Consider the following 13,761-nt stretch of genomic DNA (forward strand, 5'->3'; position numbering starts at 1 on the left):
ATGTGTGGGAGGTATATCAACTCCTCGGTTCATTCCTATAAAATTCCGCTTCAAGGCTCTTATAAGAATAATATTTGACTTCCTATGCAAATACAAGATGATTTGTAGAAGAATTGATAACTTCTTATCTAGTGTATTTACAATAGCCAATCTCAATTGCCAGGATTCTCGCAGATTTACCAACTATGGCCACCTTTTGTTCATTTCTTATATTGAATATTACGTCTCCTCATTAAAACATTACTAACAATCCAACAACTTTGCCCACTTTTTCCTATAATCTCTTAAAATGTTGGGGTTTCATTTTAGATATCTTCTATGACCATACCTGGTGAAGTCAGTCATCTCCATCATGATCATGCACATCTGTTTGGCCAACACAATGATGTCATTGCCGCTGTCATCCCATTTGGCAACTTCCGCGTCTAGTTTGCTTTTCTCTTGGTGGAAGATCTCCACCTGCTCAGCAATTTTGGCCTTCTCTTCTTGTGGGAGTTGGGCCATGATTGCCTAAAGACAAAACAATAGGAGTTAATAAACAAAAATAAAATTAACTAGAAAGTAAAAAATGGAAATATATAAAATATTTTTAACTCTCATGTGGTTGAAGTTGAGATTTTTCTGTTTTTAAAGCAAATAGGACATTAGAAAGGGTTTTTTTTTAATAATTATTGAATAAATATATAAGAGCAGTGCTAAATCCGGTCATTTAATCTGTCTTGAGGAAGTGTTTTCTCTATTGTAAGATTCTGGAGTTTTAGAAAGTTTTTTTCTTTATATTACTACAGTAAAATACGTTCAGTGATTTCACATGTGAGCGATTAGCAATGTGACTCAAACAAATCGCTTAAAGAGCGGCTGTTATGTGGCTGCAAAACTCTGATCCCACCAATTTGAAGTCTTGACTTCTGCAAACCCTATGTCTGCTGTCAATACCTGATTAAAGAACAACACCATGAAAAAGCAACATCATTAAAAAGGAGGTAAAAAGCAAAATAAATAAAGGGAAGAAGGGGAGGGGAAGAGAAAGTAGGAAAGAGAATGAAAGAGTACAAGGGAGGATTGAAGAGAAGAGAAAGAGACACAGGATGGAGATTGCAAACCTGTCATCAGGAAGGTCATTTTTACATAATGACAGTTTCCAATAGCCTCTGGCATGTTGATTTAAAAAAATATATTTGGAGTGCATCTGAATAATTATGTTGAGTTTTACTTGTTTCTTTATTATTACCTGGCTCCCTGCCAGTAGTATGTGGTACGTCCGGGGAAAAGGGGGGTTAAGGTGCAGTTCTAATGGCACGGGTTGACTCAATATTTCCTCATTCATTACCCTCCTCATCCCTCAGCCTCTTGCCTGCTTTCTCCCACACTTAAGTCAGCTAGCTTTCGCAAGCAATTCTCCTTTGCATTGTCCACCATTTACCTGGGACTCACCGCACCCTACTGGTAGGGAGCATATAATGTTAAAGAAAAGATTAATAAGCATTCAAATTATCCAGATGCACCACATAGGTATTTTTTGTAAATCAACATGCTAGAACAGTGATGGCGAACCTTTTAGAGGCCGAGTGCCCAAACTACAACCGAAAAACCCTGCTTATTTATCGCGAGGTGCCAGCCAAAAATTAAAGCAGTAACTTATTGCTCCCTGTTCAACAACTTTCAAGCATATTGGCCTCTAAGGACAGCAACAAAGTAGAAAGATGGAAAATTTTCATCATTTTAGCTTCTTTCCAGTTTCCCTCTGTACACAGAGAATCGTGTGGCCAGCAGGAGGTCCTCCAAAAATAATTCGACCTTGTCTAATTCTCTCTCTTCCTACAGTACCAAGTAGGGAAGTGAGTTTCAAAATATGACTGAAAGCAGCATCTTTTAAGTTGCTTGGAACTGCAGGAAAATTCTTTGAGTCTTGTCTGGTGTCCTGGGGCAATGGCCCGGGTGCCCACAAAAAGGTCTCCGAGTGCCGCCTCTGGCACCCGTGCCATAGGTTCGCCACCACTGTGCTAGAAGCTATTGGAAACTGTCATCATATAAAAATGACCTTCCTGATAACAGGTTCCCTTTAAGTGAGAGAAAAAGGGAGGTGAAAAAAGGTAGAATATGAGATGGTAAGCGATGAGGAAACAGAGAGTAAGAGCAGTACAGAGAAAGAAAATAAAAGTTAATATAAAAGATGTGAAGATTGAGAGAAAGAGGGGGAGAAAAGATTTGAAGTAAGGGGAGGGAAATGATAGTAGAGATACAGAAAGAAAATAAGGAAACAAGGGATGATGAATAGAAAAATGCAAAAAGATTGGAAGGAATAAAGGGACAGATAAAGAAAGGGGGAAGGTAGCTAGAAGCAGAGTGATGCTGCATTCACACGAACGTATGACAATGGCCGTATATATGGGTATAAAATGACCCCATTTATTTTGGGCAATACGCCATCCATTTATATGGCTGTTTTGCCCACCGTATCGCGAGAAATCCATATAAAAATATAGCGCATGTACAATTTTCTTATGTATTTCTGTTCCGTATGCCCCAGAGAAGTCTATGGGAATGTATAAAATATGGGTTGTATACATGCTGCATGCGGTTGTGCACCATATGCTGCCGTATATACGTGCAGTATCCAGAACCAGTGGGAGGTGCATTCTGTCAGCCAGCCAATAGTCACCCAGCCATGGGTTCATACAGAACCGAAATACAAGACTGGAGAAATCACACTGCATTCACACGAATGTATGCCTGTAGCTGATCGGGCATACGTAGGCGGCAGGAGACGAAAATGTAAAATAGAGCCGCACGGCTGGAATACATTGCCTCGATGGTTGTGTGAATGGGGCCTAAGAAAGAGAAAAAAGTATAGTGGAAATATGGAGTAACAAACAGAGAAGAAAGAAGAGAGCGAATAAGAGTAGCATTGGGGTAATAGAGTAAGAGAAGAGAAGGAAAACAGAAAAAAGAGGACGAGAGGGAAAGGAAAGAATAATGAAAGGATGAAAGCTGAGACGAGAGTACAGACACATAGCGAGTGCAGAAGCGAGCACACACTTGTCTCAGCGCACAGCCTTGTAGTAATGTCACATCACAACAGCAGCTTATTGCTGAGCAATCACAACACAATCGTTTCACTCTGATGAAATAATTCTTCCTTATTGAAAACGCTTTAACAAATAGGTTTTTAATGAAATGCGGCTTTATACCGAACCACAGACGGGAGTAGTTTCTCATTGTAATGATTTCTATCACAACTACTCTGTTTCTATGGCAGTGCTGATTTCCTCTGCTGGTTCGTAGGAACCTCTATTAGAACCTTCACAATGTTGAACCTTAAAGGCTTTGATTCTTCTGAAAACCGGCGTTAGCAGCGCAACATTCCTAGTTCTGATGGAGACGTGCCCTGTTGATTTGTCAGCATGGTCCGAGAATATTACTGCATATGGAAATAAAGCCGCGAGAGCAGGAGCTCATCACATCACCTCTTTTAATTGTCAAATGTAAGTTACTTTCTCCATCTCTTATGCAATCAGAGAAACATAATTCTTCCTTACTTACTTTGTCTCTTCTAATCCTCATTTCCCCCTAATTATCAGCATTTCATTCTAAAATTACTGTTTAAGGCTTCATTCACATCATATTTTTGGAAACAGTGACTTTTGGCTGGTTGAAATAAATCTACCACTAACTAGTAGACATATTAAACTACAAATACTTACCTATGCTCCTCTTGATGTTGATCCTGGCAGTGTCCTTCTCTAAGCTTGACATGTCGGGAACACCTAGAAACAAAACTTATAATTAGCAGTCTTGAGCATGGGTATGAGATGTCCAGCACTCCGGGCTGCTAATTATGCACACCACTGCATCTTACTCCCCCATGCTGGGAGAGGGAGGTGACATCATGTGAGAGGTGTGAACTCAAGCTTTCTGCGTGATAGGTGCCTCCCTCTCCAATGTTGGAGAGGAAGGTGACATCACACAGGGGGCATGCATAATTAGCATCCCGGAGTGCCAGACATCTCGTACTCATGTTCAAGGCTGCTAATTATAATTTATTTTTTCTAGACAATCCCGACGTGTCAAGCTTAGAGAAGGACACCGCCAGGGTCAACATCAGGAGGAGCGTAGGTAAGTATTTGCAGTTTAATACCAGCAAGTGGTAGGTTTCCTTTAAGCAGCAGAAGCCACTGTTTCCTTTTGTCTTAAATATATTCAAACATAATTATTTTCAGACATGAAAGATTATTATCCTGATAAAGGCATGAGCTTGACATGCCAGGTTCACCTAGAAAAGAAACGTATAGTTAGCAGCCCTTAGCATGGGTATGAGATGTCTGGCGCTCCAGGCTGTTAATTATGCACGCGTCATGTCACCCCTCTGAACAACATGGGAGGGGGAGGCACCTATTACGGAGGAAGCGTGAGTGCACGCCTCTCACGTGATGTCACTTCCCTCTCCCAACATGGGGGAAGGAGAGGGTGTGAATAATTAGCAGCCCGGAGTGCCGGACATCTTGTCCCTGCGCTCCGGGCTGCTAATTATAACTTTCTTTTCTAGATGATCCCGACATGTCAAGCTTAGAGAAGGACACCTGCAGGATCAACATCAAGAGGAGCATAGGTAAGTATTTGTAGTTTAATACGTCTACCAGCTTGTGGTAGATTTCCTTTAACGGTAACTTAGCAAAGATTACTGGAGTGTCACATTGACTAATGCATTTCTACACCCTAAACATGTTAGATGTGCATGAAATACTATATAAATACAAGCGCCTGAAATCCAGATGGCAACATTCAACAATGATTTCAACATAGAAGGACCTTTTTATCCCCTTGCAGTCTGTTCCACAGTGCACCATGCATGTAATGGAGCGTGACCTATATTTAAATGTCATTACATTTTTTCCTGTTTATGTCACTTTCAATCAGCCGACGTTTATTTTCTACATATTCTTAAAACGCTCACGGCTTTTGAAAGAAAAAAAAAATCATAATTGACCTTTTTGAAAACTGGAATTAAAAAAGGTTATCTCTAAACAGGAGATCGGAAAATGAAGGGAAAAAAAAAAAATCTGCAAGTTAATCAAATTAAAATTCAATGCATGCATTTTAATTAGGGCTTATCAAAGGAGCCCAGTGGTTTCCAATTGAAAGAGACTGAAGTAGTTCTAGAGGAATTATATATCACAACTCGTGCCACCTAAACTATTTTGATGGAGGAAAAGCCGAATCAGTGAAAATTAATTAGCTACGATTCAGAAGAATAAGTGTATGCTAATTTCAATAATTTTTGCCTATGCAAAGACTGAAATGATCATTAAGCCTCTTCAATATTTGAGGCGGTTTTTGAGTCTCTATCAGCGGATGTCTGGAATAAAGATCATGGGGTATACAATTTGATAGCATACGGGAGATGTGATCTGGCAAATGCTTGTAAATAAAGGGTTTTTCAAATATTTTTTTCATTTTTGGTGTTGGGTATTATTGTAAAAGTTTGCCCTCCTTCCTGTCTATCTCCAATTGCTCCCTGAGCTCCCCGAGCAGCAGTTCCTGACACCAGGGGCGTAAATAAGAGAGGCAGGGCCACAGAGCAGATCTCTGAATGAGGGCCCCTTCCTTTTCAAAAATTATATATATCTTTTACTCACACATTTATATACTCTAACACACACGCACACAGATGTACATTTATAGACAATACTGTCCCAGTAGGGAAGTACACAGCAGGAATTAGATATGAGAGATCCATAGTCCTGTTGTTTTGCTGTCCCCTCCTCCTCCCCCAACATTAATTATCTCAGCTGCCGATTCATGCTGTGTACTGTGGAAGATGTGCACTGTTTTATACATATTGGGGCACATTTACTTACACGGTCCCGCTGTGTTTGCTAAAGTGCATTGTCCGTGATTCCCTAAGATCGTGCGCCTGATATCCTGCATGTGTCACTCCCCCGCTCAGGTCTGACAGAGTTCACCTTCTTCTTCCGGGTGCATGTAAGTGCTTGGCGTGCGACACAATTTAAAAGTTAAATCCCGCGCTCAGTCCGAATCAGTCGGATCATCCGACGCTAAACCCCCCGATTTCTGTCGCATGAAAGCAGCGTAGCTGCACCAAAATCCGATCATGTGCAGCACAATCCCAGCACAGACACCTGTTAAATACCTGTCAAACTTTGCGAACCTCGAAAACAGTCTGACGAAAGTGCAGCGCATGTCTGTACAATGTGTAGAATAATAATAAGGGCCGCGCTGCTCACTTCTGTCGGACTTTGCACTTTTTCTGGGAATAACACGGCTTGGAATGGTATTTTAGAGGTGTCTGCGCTGGGATTGTGTCGCACGCAATCATTTTTGGCGCAGCTGGCCTGGCTTTCATGAGATACAAATTGGGGGGGGGGGGACGTGCCGTCGGACAATCTGACTGATTCGGACTGAGCACGGGATTTAACTTTCAAATTGTGTCGCAGGCCCAAGCAATTACATGCACCATTTAAAGATGGTGAACTCTGTCGGACCTGAGCGGGGAAGCGACACATGCAGGATATCGGGCGCACGATCTCAGTGAATCGAGGCACAATGCATGATCGTCGGACAATGCACTTTCTGTGAATTCCAGTGACAACGTAAGTACATGTGCCCCAATATGTACATAATGGTGCACATTCTCCATTCTTTAGTGAGTCCGCTCAGATGCAAGGGCCCCCAGATTTTTTTTTCCTAGCCCGGTTCCTAAATTTTTATAACACTTGAACAACTCCTTTGACTATTGAAATGGTTCAAGCGAAGATCGCCTTCATTTTCCAAAAGATTGTCATTCCCTGTGACAAAACAATTCTTGTTATTCACAAGTATTAATTTAAGAATTTATTCTGACTGAGATATTTCAGTCCAAAAGGAAATGTTCCCCACTTCTTGGCTAGTGGGCATAAGTCCTACAATTGTATTTTTGCAATCCTCTAAACCAGTACCATAGAGTTATAGTTTGGACTTTAGCCTAAACTACTATGATACAATAGTGTCAAGTTTTGATAACCAGGAAAGAACGTTCTGGTGTTGGCTTCTAACCCCGTGCTTCGAACCTCTAAATTCCTGGACATGTTTTAACAACCCAACAGAAAAAGAGATGGGACCAACCAAGAGATGGGGGTTTTCTTTTCAAGGCTGCCTGTAGCTACTTTTCCTCTGCCTCTATGATGTTGTTTGTATGTCCTTTTGTTGCTTATCTTTCAATTTCCACGTAAATATGACAGATGTGAAAGCATGAACATTGCGCTATATTCTACATACTGAGTGAACCGGAAGAAGAGCCGGTGAGATAAACATAGTCAAAGATTGCACATCTATTCATATCTTGTATATATAGATTATGATGCCTCATTACACACTATGAGTTGCCTTTACAGCTGCTACAGCTTAATGAATCACTCTGATGGATGCTACGTGATGTCCACTTTATTCACCCATAACAACACTGACAGCATTTTGAAAACAGTCCATTGAGTAATACTAGGAATAGCATCTGTCATGGGGGACCATTAATAAATGGGTGGGAGCATCATTGGGAGAGAAAAAAGATCTGGACCACACATCCACGCGTTATACAATGATCTATTGCCGCTAAGATACATTTTCAAGAGAAACTCGAGGTTTTCAGTTATGTTTTGATCACATTGCATAACCACTTCACAGTGACCTCGGTTTAGTGGGTTTCTGGAGAAGTTGGTGATGACTTGGGAAGGTGTTACGCCAAATATACATCAGTAATGCACTCACTACAAGATTTTTATTTGGAATTTTTTGCTTTATTCCCAGTTTATGTCGTTCCTGTGCCGTCCTATACCTTGGTTTGCTTTATTTTTTTGTGGTTTATTGAGCTGAAGAAAAATCACTTTGATCCGGTGTTAAAAAACATATTACAATGTTGAAAAAACTGTACAGTACATAAATTGCTAAATATATAAGGTGAAATAAAACTGTGCCTCTTTCTATTAATCCCACATTATGTCATAAGGCCTCTTGTAGGTCATGCTTGATGTCAAGGGCAGTGGCGTAACTAGAAGCTGATGGGCCCCAGTGCAAAGTCTGTGCCAGGCCCCCGACTATAATGTATGGTTTATAGTAATAGTCTTCTCATATGGGAAAGTGACACCATAAGGGCCCCCTAAACCTCTTGGACCCTGGTGCGACCGCAACCTCTGCACCCCCTCACGTTACGCCCCTGGTCATGGGGCTGCTATACAAGGTAGCTGAAAGAGGCCTGGTTTTCCTTATTCCATGCTGGAAAACTTTTATATTTTCCCAGAATTCCCCTAGTGGAGCATCCATGGCTATAAGACTCCACTACATGGTGGCCTTAATTGGCAGTCTCTGTAAGGAGAACTCCCAAAGTTCTTCCCAAAACTAGTCACAAGCCTCTCACCCAGCCAAAACAGTTCCCTATAGGTGCTGCCTATAGGTGGGAGTCTGTTCCTTTTGGAATAGATATGTTGCTTTGATTTTAATCCTGCATCATGTTATTAGGCTTCCCGAAGGTCATGCTTGATGTCAAGGGAGCAGACATACAAGGTAGCTAAAAGAGCCATGGTTTTCTTTATCCCATCTGTGAAAACTTTGCATATTTTTCCAGAATCCTTCTCTGTCTTTTGTATCAAAAACTGCCTGTTGCTTTCAAGCTTACAGCTGGTTTTGTACTTCGTATTTATAGCGATATACATATATTTTTCATATATTACATGTGCTTCTCTTGCCTAAAAATATTCCTACTCCAGGTAATTTACTTATAGCACGGTATAATGTCAACCTTAAACAGTACAATTTTTACAAAAAAGTTAATGATTTTTTTTTTAATGGAGCATGTTTCCATCTCAACACTATTCTATAGATCTTAAAAATTGCATGTTACAAACAAGTGGCACGCAAAACACAAGAGGGCTTCAAAGTCGCCAATTCTTTTACGTGTGTCAGGTATTGTTTTTATGTCTTGTCTGCCAATAAACTGCCATGGTATGATACAGGCACAAAGGCTATTTAGGGTATCCTTCTTCAAAAGAAACGTTATTACTCCCAAAATACAACAAGTTTCCCCAAACTAAATTTTGATGTTTAAAAAGATTATGCAAAAAGAAAGTTAAATTTAATTACTAGAGTTGAGCGAGCACTAAAATGCTCGAGTGCTCGTTATTCAAGAAAAAAACTTTTTTCAATGTGTCATTTTATTGAGAAATAATGGGGCACATTTACTTACCTGGTCCGTTCGCGATCCAGCGGCGCGTTCTCTGCGCTGGATTCGGGTCCGGCCGGGATTCATCAATGCAGTTCCTCCGCCGTCCACCAGGTGGCGCTGCTGCGCTGAAGTCCGCTGGAATGCCTCGAAATACACCGGCCTATCCAAGATGAAGGTGAGTGAAATTTTCGCGACACAAATTTTTTTTTAAATGCGGCGGTTTTTCCGAATACGTCGGGTTTTCGTTCGGCCACGCCCCCCGATTTCCGTCGCGTGCATACCGGCGCCGATGCGCCAAATTCCGATCGCGTGCGCCAAAAACCCGGGGCAATTCAGGTACAATCGGCGCAAAACGGAAATATTCGGGTAACACGTCGGGAAAACGCGAATCGGGCCCTTAGTAAATGACCCCCAATGTCTTCTGATAAGTTAGCAGATGTATGGAAACATCTGCAATGTGTTCTTCACTGTGTTCTTCACTTAAATGATCCTGTGTTCACTGAAGAACACATTGCAAATGTTTCCATACATCTGCTAACTTATCAGAAGACACGAGTGCAGAATCTTCATACATATTGTTCTTCACATACTATTGTGAAGAACACCATTCTTCTGATAAGTTAGCAGATGTATGGAAACATTTGCAATGTGTTCTTCAGTGAACACAGGATCATTTAAGTGAAGAACACAGTGAAGAACACATTGCAGATGTTTCCATACATCTGCTAACTTATCAAAAGACAATTTGCATTGACTCGAGCAGTCCTCGAGCGGTTGAAATACTCGTCCTAGCAGCAAGCCGCTTCGAGTACGCTAATACTCGAATGGGCATCAAGCTCGGACGAGTATGCTAGCTCATCTCTGTTAATTACCAATTATTACACTGGACCTTTTTAACATATAATTTTTTTTCTTTCTTTGTTTTTTCTAGCCATTTTGCCATAATGCAGATTTTCTACAACTTTCACAGAATGGGAGTCTACTCTCTTGCTAGGGGCCAGATAATAAGGATTACTGCTGGACACACAAGTCTTCAAGGGGTTTCTAATTTGTAGTCTAACAGAACACTAAAGTTAGCACAGGAATAAGTAGTATGCCCTCATAAAGATGGCAGAGCTGTAGGTACAGTGAATGAGAGCTGCTTCAGCAATTCTGCTGACAGAGCAAAACATTTTGGATGCATCTTTATGTTTTCTGCTCCGACTATGGTGAAGTAAGACAATGCCACCGCTGCATTTAGCTTATCGACAGGAGAGCCCGATGTTGCACCCCCCACCTATCAACTACTAATGACCTGGCTTATTATTGTTCATTCAGCCCTCAATATCCCTTTAACAAATCATCCTTTATTGTCTTTTATATAACAATGCCTTCACATATCATATAATGGGTTCACAGTCCATCTCGACTCTACATCCAGTACCAAGATTCTGAACCTTTCTAGGTTTCCTGTCCCTTTAATTAAAAAAATTACATACCCTATATACTCGTGTATAAGCCGAGTTTTTCAGCACAAAAAATGTGCTGAAAAACGTCCCCTCGGCTTATACACGAGTCAATACTGACTAAAATTGACAAAAAAAAAAAATAAACTTATATACTCACCCTCCGGTGGCCCCGATGCGCAGCGCTGCTCCCCCGATGTCATCACGGCTCCTCTTCTGGCTTCCCGGCTGTTCTTCTTCCTTCAGCGTGCTGGGCGCCGCCATGCTCTTCTCTCGGGCGGCGCCTAGTATGACGTCAGCAGCGGCGCGTCATACTAGGCGCCGCCCGCGAGAAGAACATGACGGCGCCCAGCAAGCCGAAGGAAGAAGAGGAGCCGCGATGCCATCGGGGGAGCAGCGCTGCGCATCGGGGCGCACGGTGAGTATATAACTTTATTTTTTTTATTCTGCTGGGGGCACGGCTGTATACTACTGGGGGCAGGCTGTGCTGTATACTACTGGGGCCGGCTGTGCTGTATACTACTGGGGGCAGGCTGTGCTGTATACTACTGTGGGCAGGCTGGGCTGTATACTACTGTGGGCAGGCTGGGCTGTATACTACTGTGGGCAGGCTGGGGTGTATACTACTGTGGGCAGGCTGGGCTGTATACTACTGTGGGCAGGCTGTGCTGTATACTACTGGGGGCAGGCTGTGCTGTATACTACTGGGGGCTGGCAGGCTGTATACTACTGGGGGCAGGCTGTGCTGTATACTACTGGGGGCAGGCTGTGCTGTATACTACTGGGGGCAGGCTGTGCTGTATACTACTGGGGGCAGGCTGTGCTGTATACTACTGGGGGCAGGCTGTGCTGTATACTACTGGGGGCAGGCTGTGCTGTATACTACTGGGGGCAGGCTGTGCTGTATACTACTGGGGGCAGGCTGTGCTGTATACTACTGTGGGCAGGCTGTGCTGTATACTACTGGGGGCTGGCTTGGCTGTATACTACTGTGGGCAGGCTGTGCTGTATACTACTGGGGGCTGGCTTGGCTGTATACTACTGTGGGCAGGCTGGGCTGTATACTACTGTGGGCAGGCTGGGCTGTATACTACTGGGGGCTGGCTGGCTATATACTGGGGGGTCTGTGACCAATGCATTTCCCACCCTCGGCTTATACTCGAGTCAATAGGTTTTCCCAGTTTTTTGTGGTAAAATTAGGGGTCTCGGCTTATACTCGGGTCGGCTTATACTCGAGTATATACGGTAACAGGCTTCAATAGCCTTCTTTTATACACCGCATATAATACCGATGCTACTTTGGTTTTACAATTAACTGTAAGAAATTGACAAATTACTGTCATAGAAAGTGACACCTGTTCAAACTGATTAAACACCATTGTTCGGGATATAATAACATTAGCGGAGAGTGACATGAAAGAACAAGACGAGGCTCCGCGAGCATCAGATGTAGAAAAAAAAAAAGCAAAAAAATATATTTTAATTATGTTTCATTACTGAGAATTCCCTTCAGCATTATTGTTTTGTTGATTTGGAATCATTAGGAATCTTTCTATTTTTTTTCCGGTTGGAAGAGCATGAAAGAATATTTAACACATGCGTGAAGACTAATTACCGCACCGAGCTCCACTGGAAAACTTCTTTCTTCCCATTCACTTTTGGTGATTCAGACATGTTCTACCCAGAACAAGATAATTAGATTTTAACCATGAAGATGTATAATCATAAGTATAAGGCAGAGGAGCCGAAGATGCTGATCACTATTATTATTATATTACAATTTACAGATTAAATTGTGGTGATTAGTCGTTCTGTGATACAATGGGAAAGGTAGGTTGTTTTTTCTGTTGTTGTTTTTTTTTTTGCTTTTTTTTTGCTTTCACCAAATCAATTGATTACAATGAGCAGTACATTTTGATTTGGTTAAATGTTTATTTGAAAAAAACAAGCTGTAGATTATTAATGAAGTGATCATGTAGAGCCTCCCAATGGTATTTTATAGTTACATGGTTGATAAGGTTGGAAAAAGACACAGGTGCATCAAGACCAACCTGTTGAACAAATGTTTTTCTTCCCATAACTTGTGAAAGGCATCCAGGTCTCTCTTGAACATGTGGAAGGCATCCTCCATAACAACAACTTGAAGCAGAGAGACCCATAGCCTGATTGCTCTTACATTAAAAAAATATTTTCTATGTCAATGGTAGAACCTCCTCTGCTCTAGGTGTAGAGGATTCCCGTTGTCTATGATGATGGTAGAACCTCCTCTCCTCTAGGTGTAGAGGATGCCCATGTCTATGGTGATGATATAACCTCCTCTCCTCTAGGTGTAGAGGATACCCCCTGTCTATGGTGATGGTAGAACCTCCTCTCCTCTAGGTGTAGAGGATGCCCATGTCTATGGTGAGGGTAGAACCTACTCTCATCTAGGTGTAGAGGATGCCCCCTGTCTATGGTGATGGTAGAACCTCCTCTCCTCTAGGTGTAGAGGATGCCCCCTGTCTATGGTGATGGTAGAACCTCCTCTCCGCTAGGTGTAGAGGATGCCCCTGTCTATGGTGATGATAGAACCTCCTCTCCTCTAGGCGCAGAGGATGCCCTCTGTCTATGGTGATGGTAGAACCTCCTTTCCTTTAGATGTAGAGGATGTCCCCTGTCTATGGTGATGGTAGAACCTCCTCTGCTCTAGGTGTAGAGGATTCCCATTGTCTATGATGATGGTAGAACCTCCTCTCCTCTAGGTGTAGAGGATGCCCATGTCTATGGTGATGATATAACCTCCTCTCCTCTAGGTGTAGAGGATACCCCCTGTCTATGGTGATGGTAGAACCTCCTCTCCTCTAGGTGTAGAGGATGCCCATGTCTATGGTGAGGGTAGAACCTACTCTCATCTAGGTGTAGAGGATGCCCCCTGTCTATGGTGATGGTAGAACAGCCTCTCCTCTAGGTGTAGAGGATGCCCCCTGTCTATGGTGATGGTAGAACCTCCTCTCCGCTAGGTGTAGAGGATGCCCCTGTCTATGGTGATGATAGAACCTCCTCTCCTCTAGGCGCAGAGGATGCCCTCTGTCTATGGTGATGGTAGAACCTCCTTTCCTTTAGATG

The 13,761-nt window shown here is 42.4% G+C and overlaps 1 protein-coding gene across 2 annotated transcripts in view; it reads right to left on the reverse strand.

The window, feature by feature from the left end:
* Positions 1 to 13,761, reverse strand: part of CTNNA2 (catenin alpha 2) — a 1,396,423-nt gene that overhangs the window by 101,261 nt on the left and 1,281,401 nt on the right. For both annotated transcript variants that reach the window (XM_072126314.1, XM_072126313.1), the window contains exon 15: positions 329 to 510. In XM_072126314.1, coding sequence (XP_071982415.1) covers positions 329 to 510 — 182 coding nt within the window. The remainder of the gene's footprint in view (positions 1 to 328; positions 511 to 13,761) is intronic.

The sequence above is a fragment of the Engystomops pustulosus genome, chromosome 1 (genome assembly GCF_040894005.1).
Source record: "Engystomops pustulosus chromosome 1, aEngPut4.maternal, whole genome shotgun sequence".
NCBI classification, from domain to species: Eukaryota; Metazoa; Chordata; class Amphibia; order Anura; family Leptodactylidae; genus Engystomops; species Engystomops pustulosus.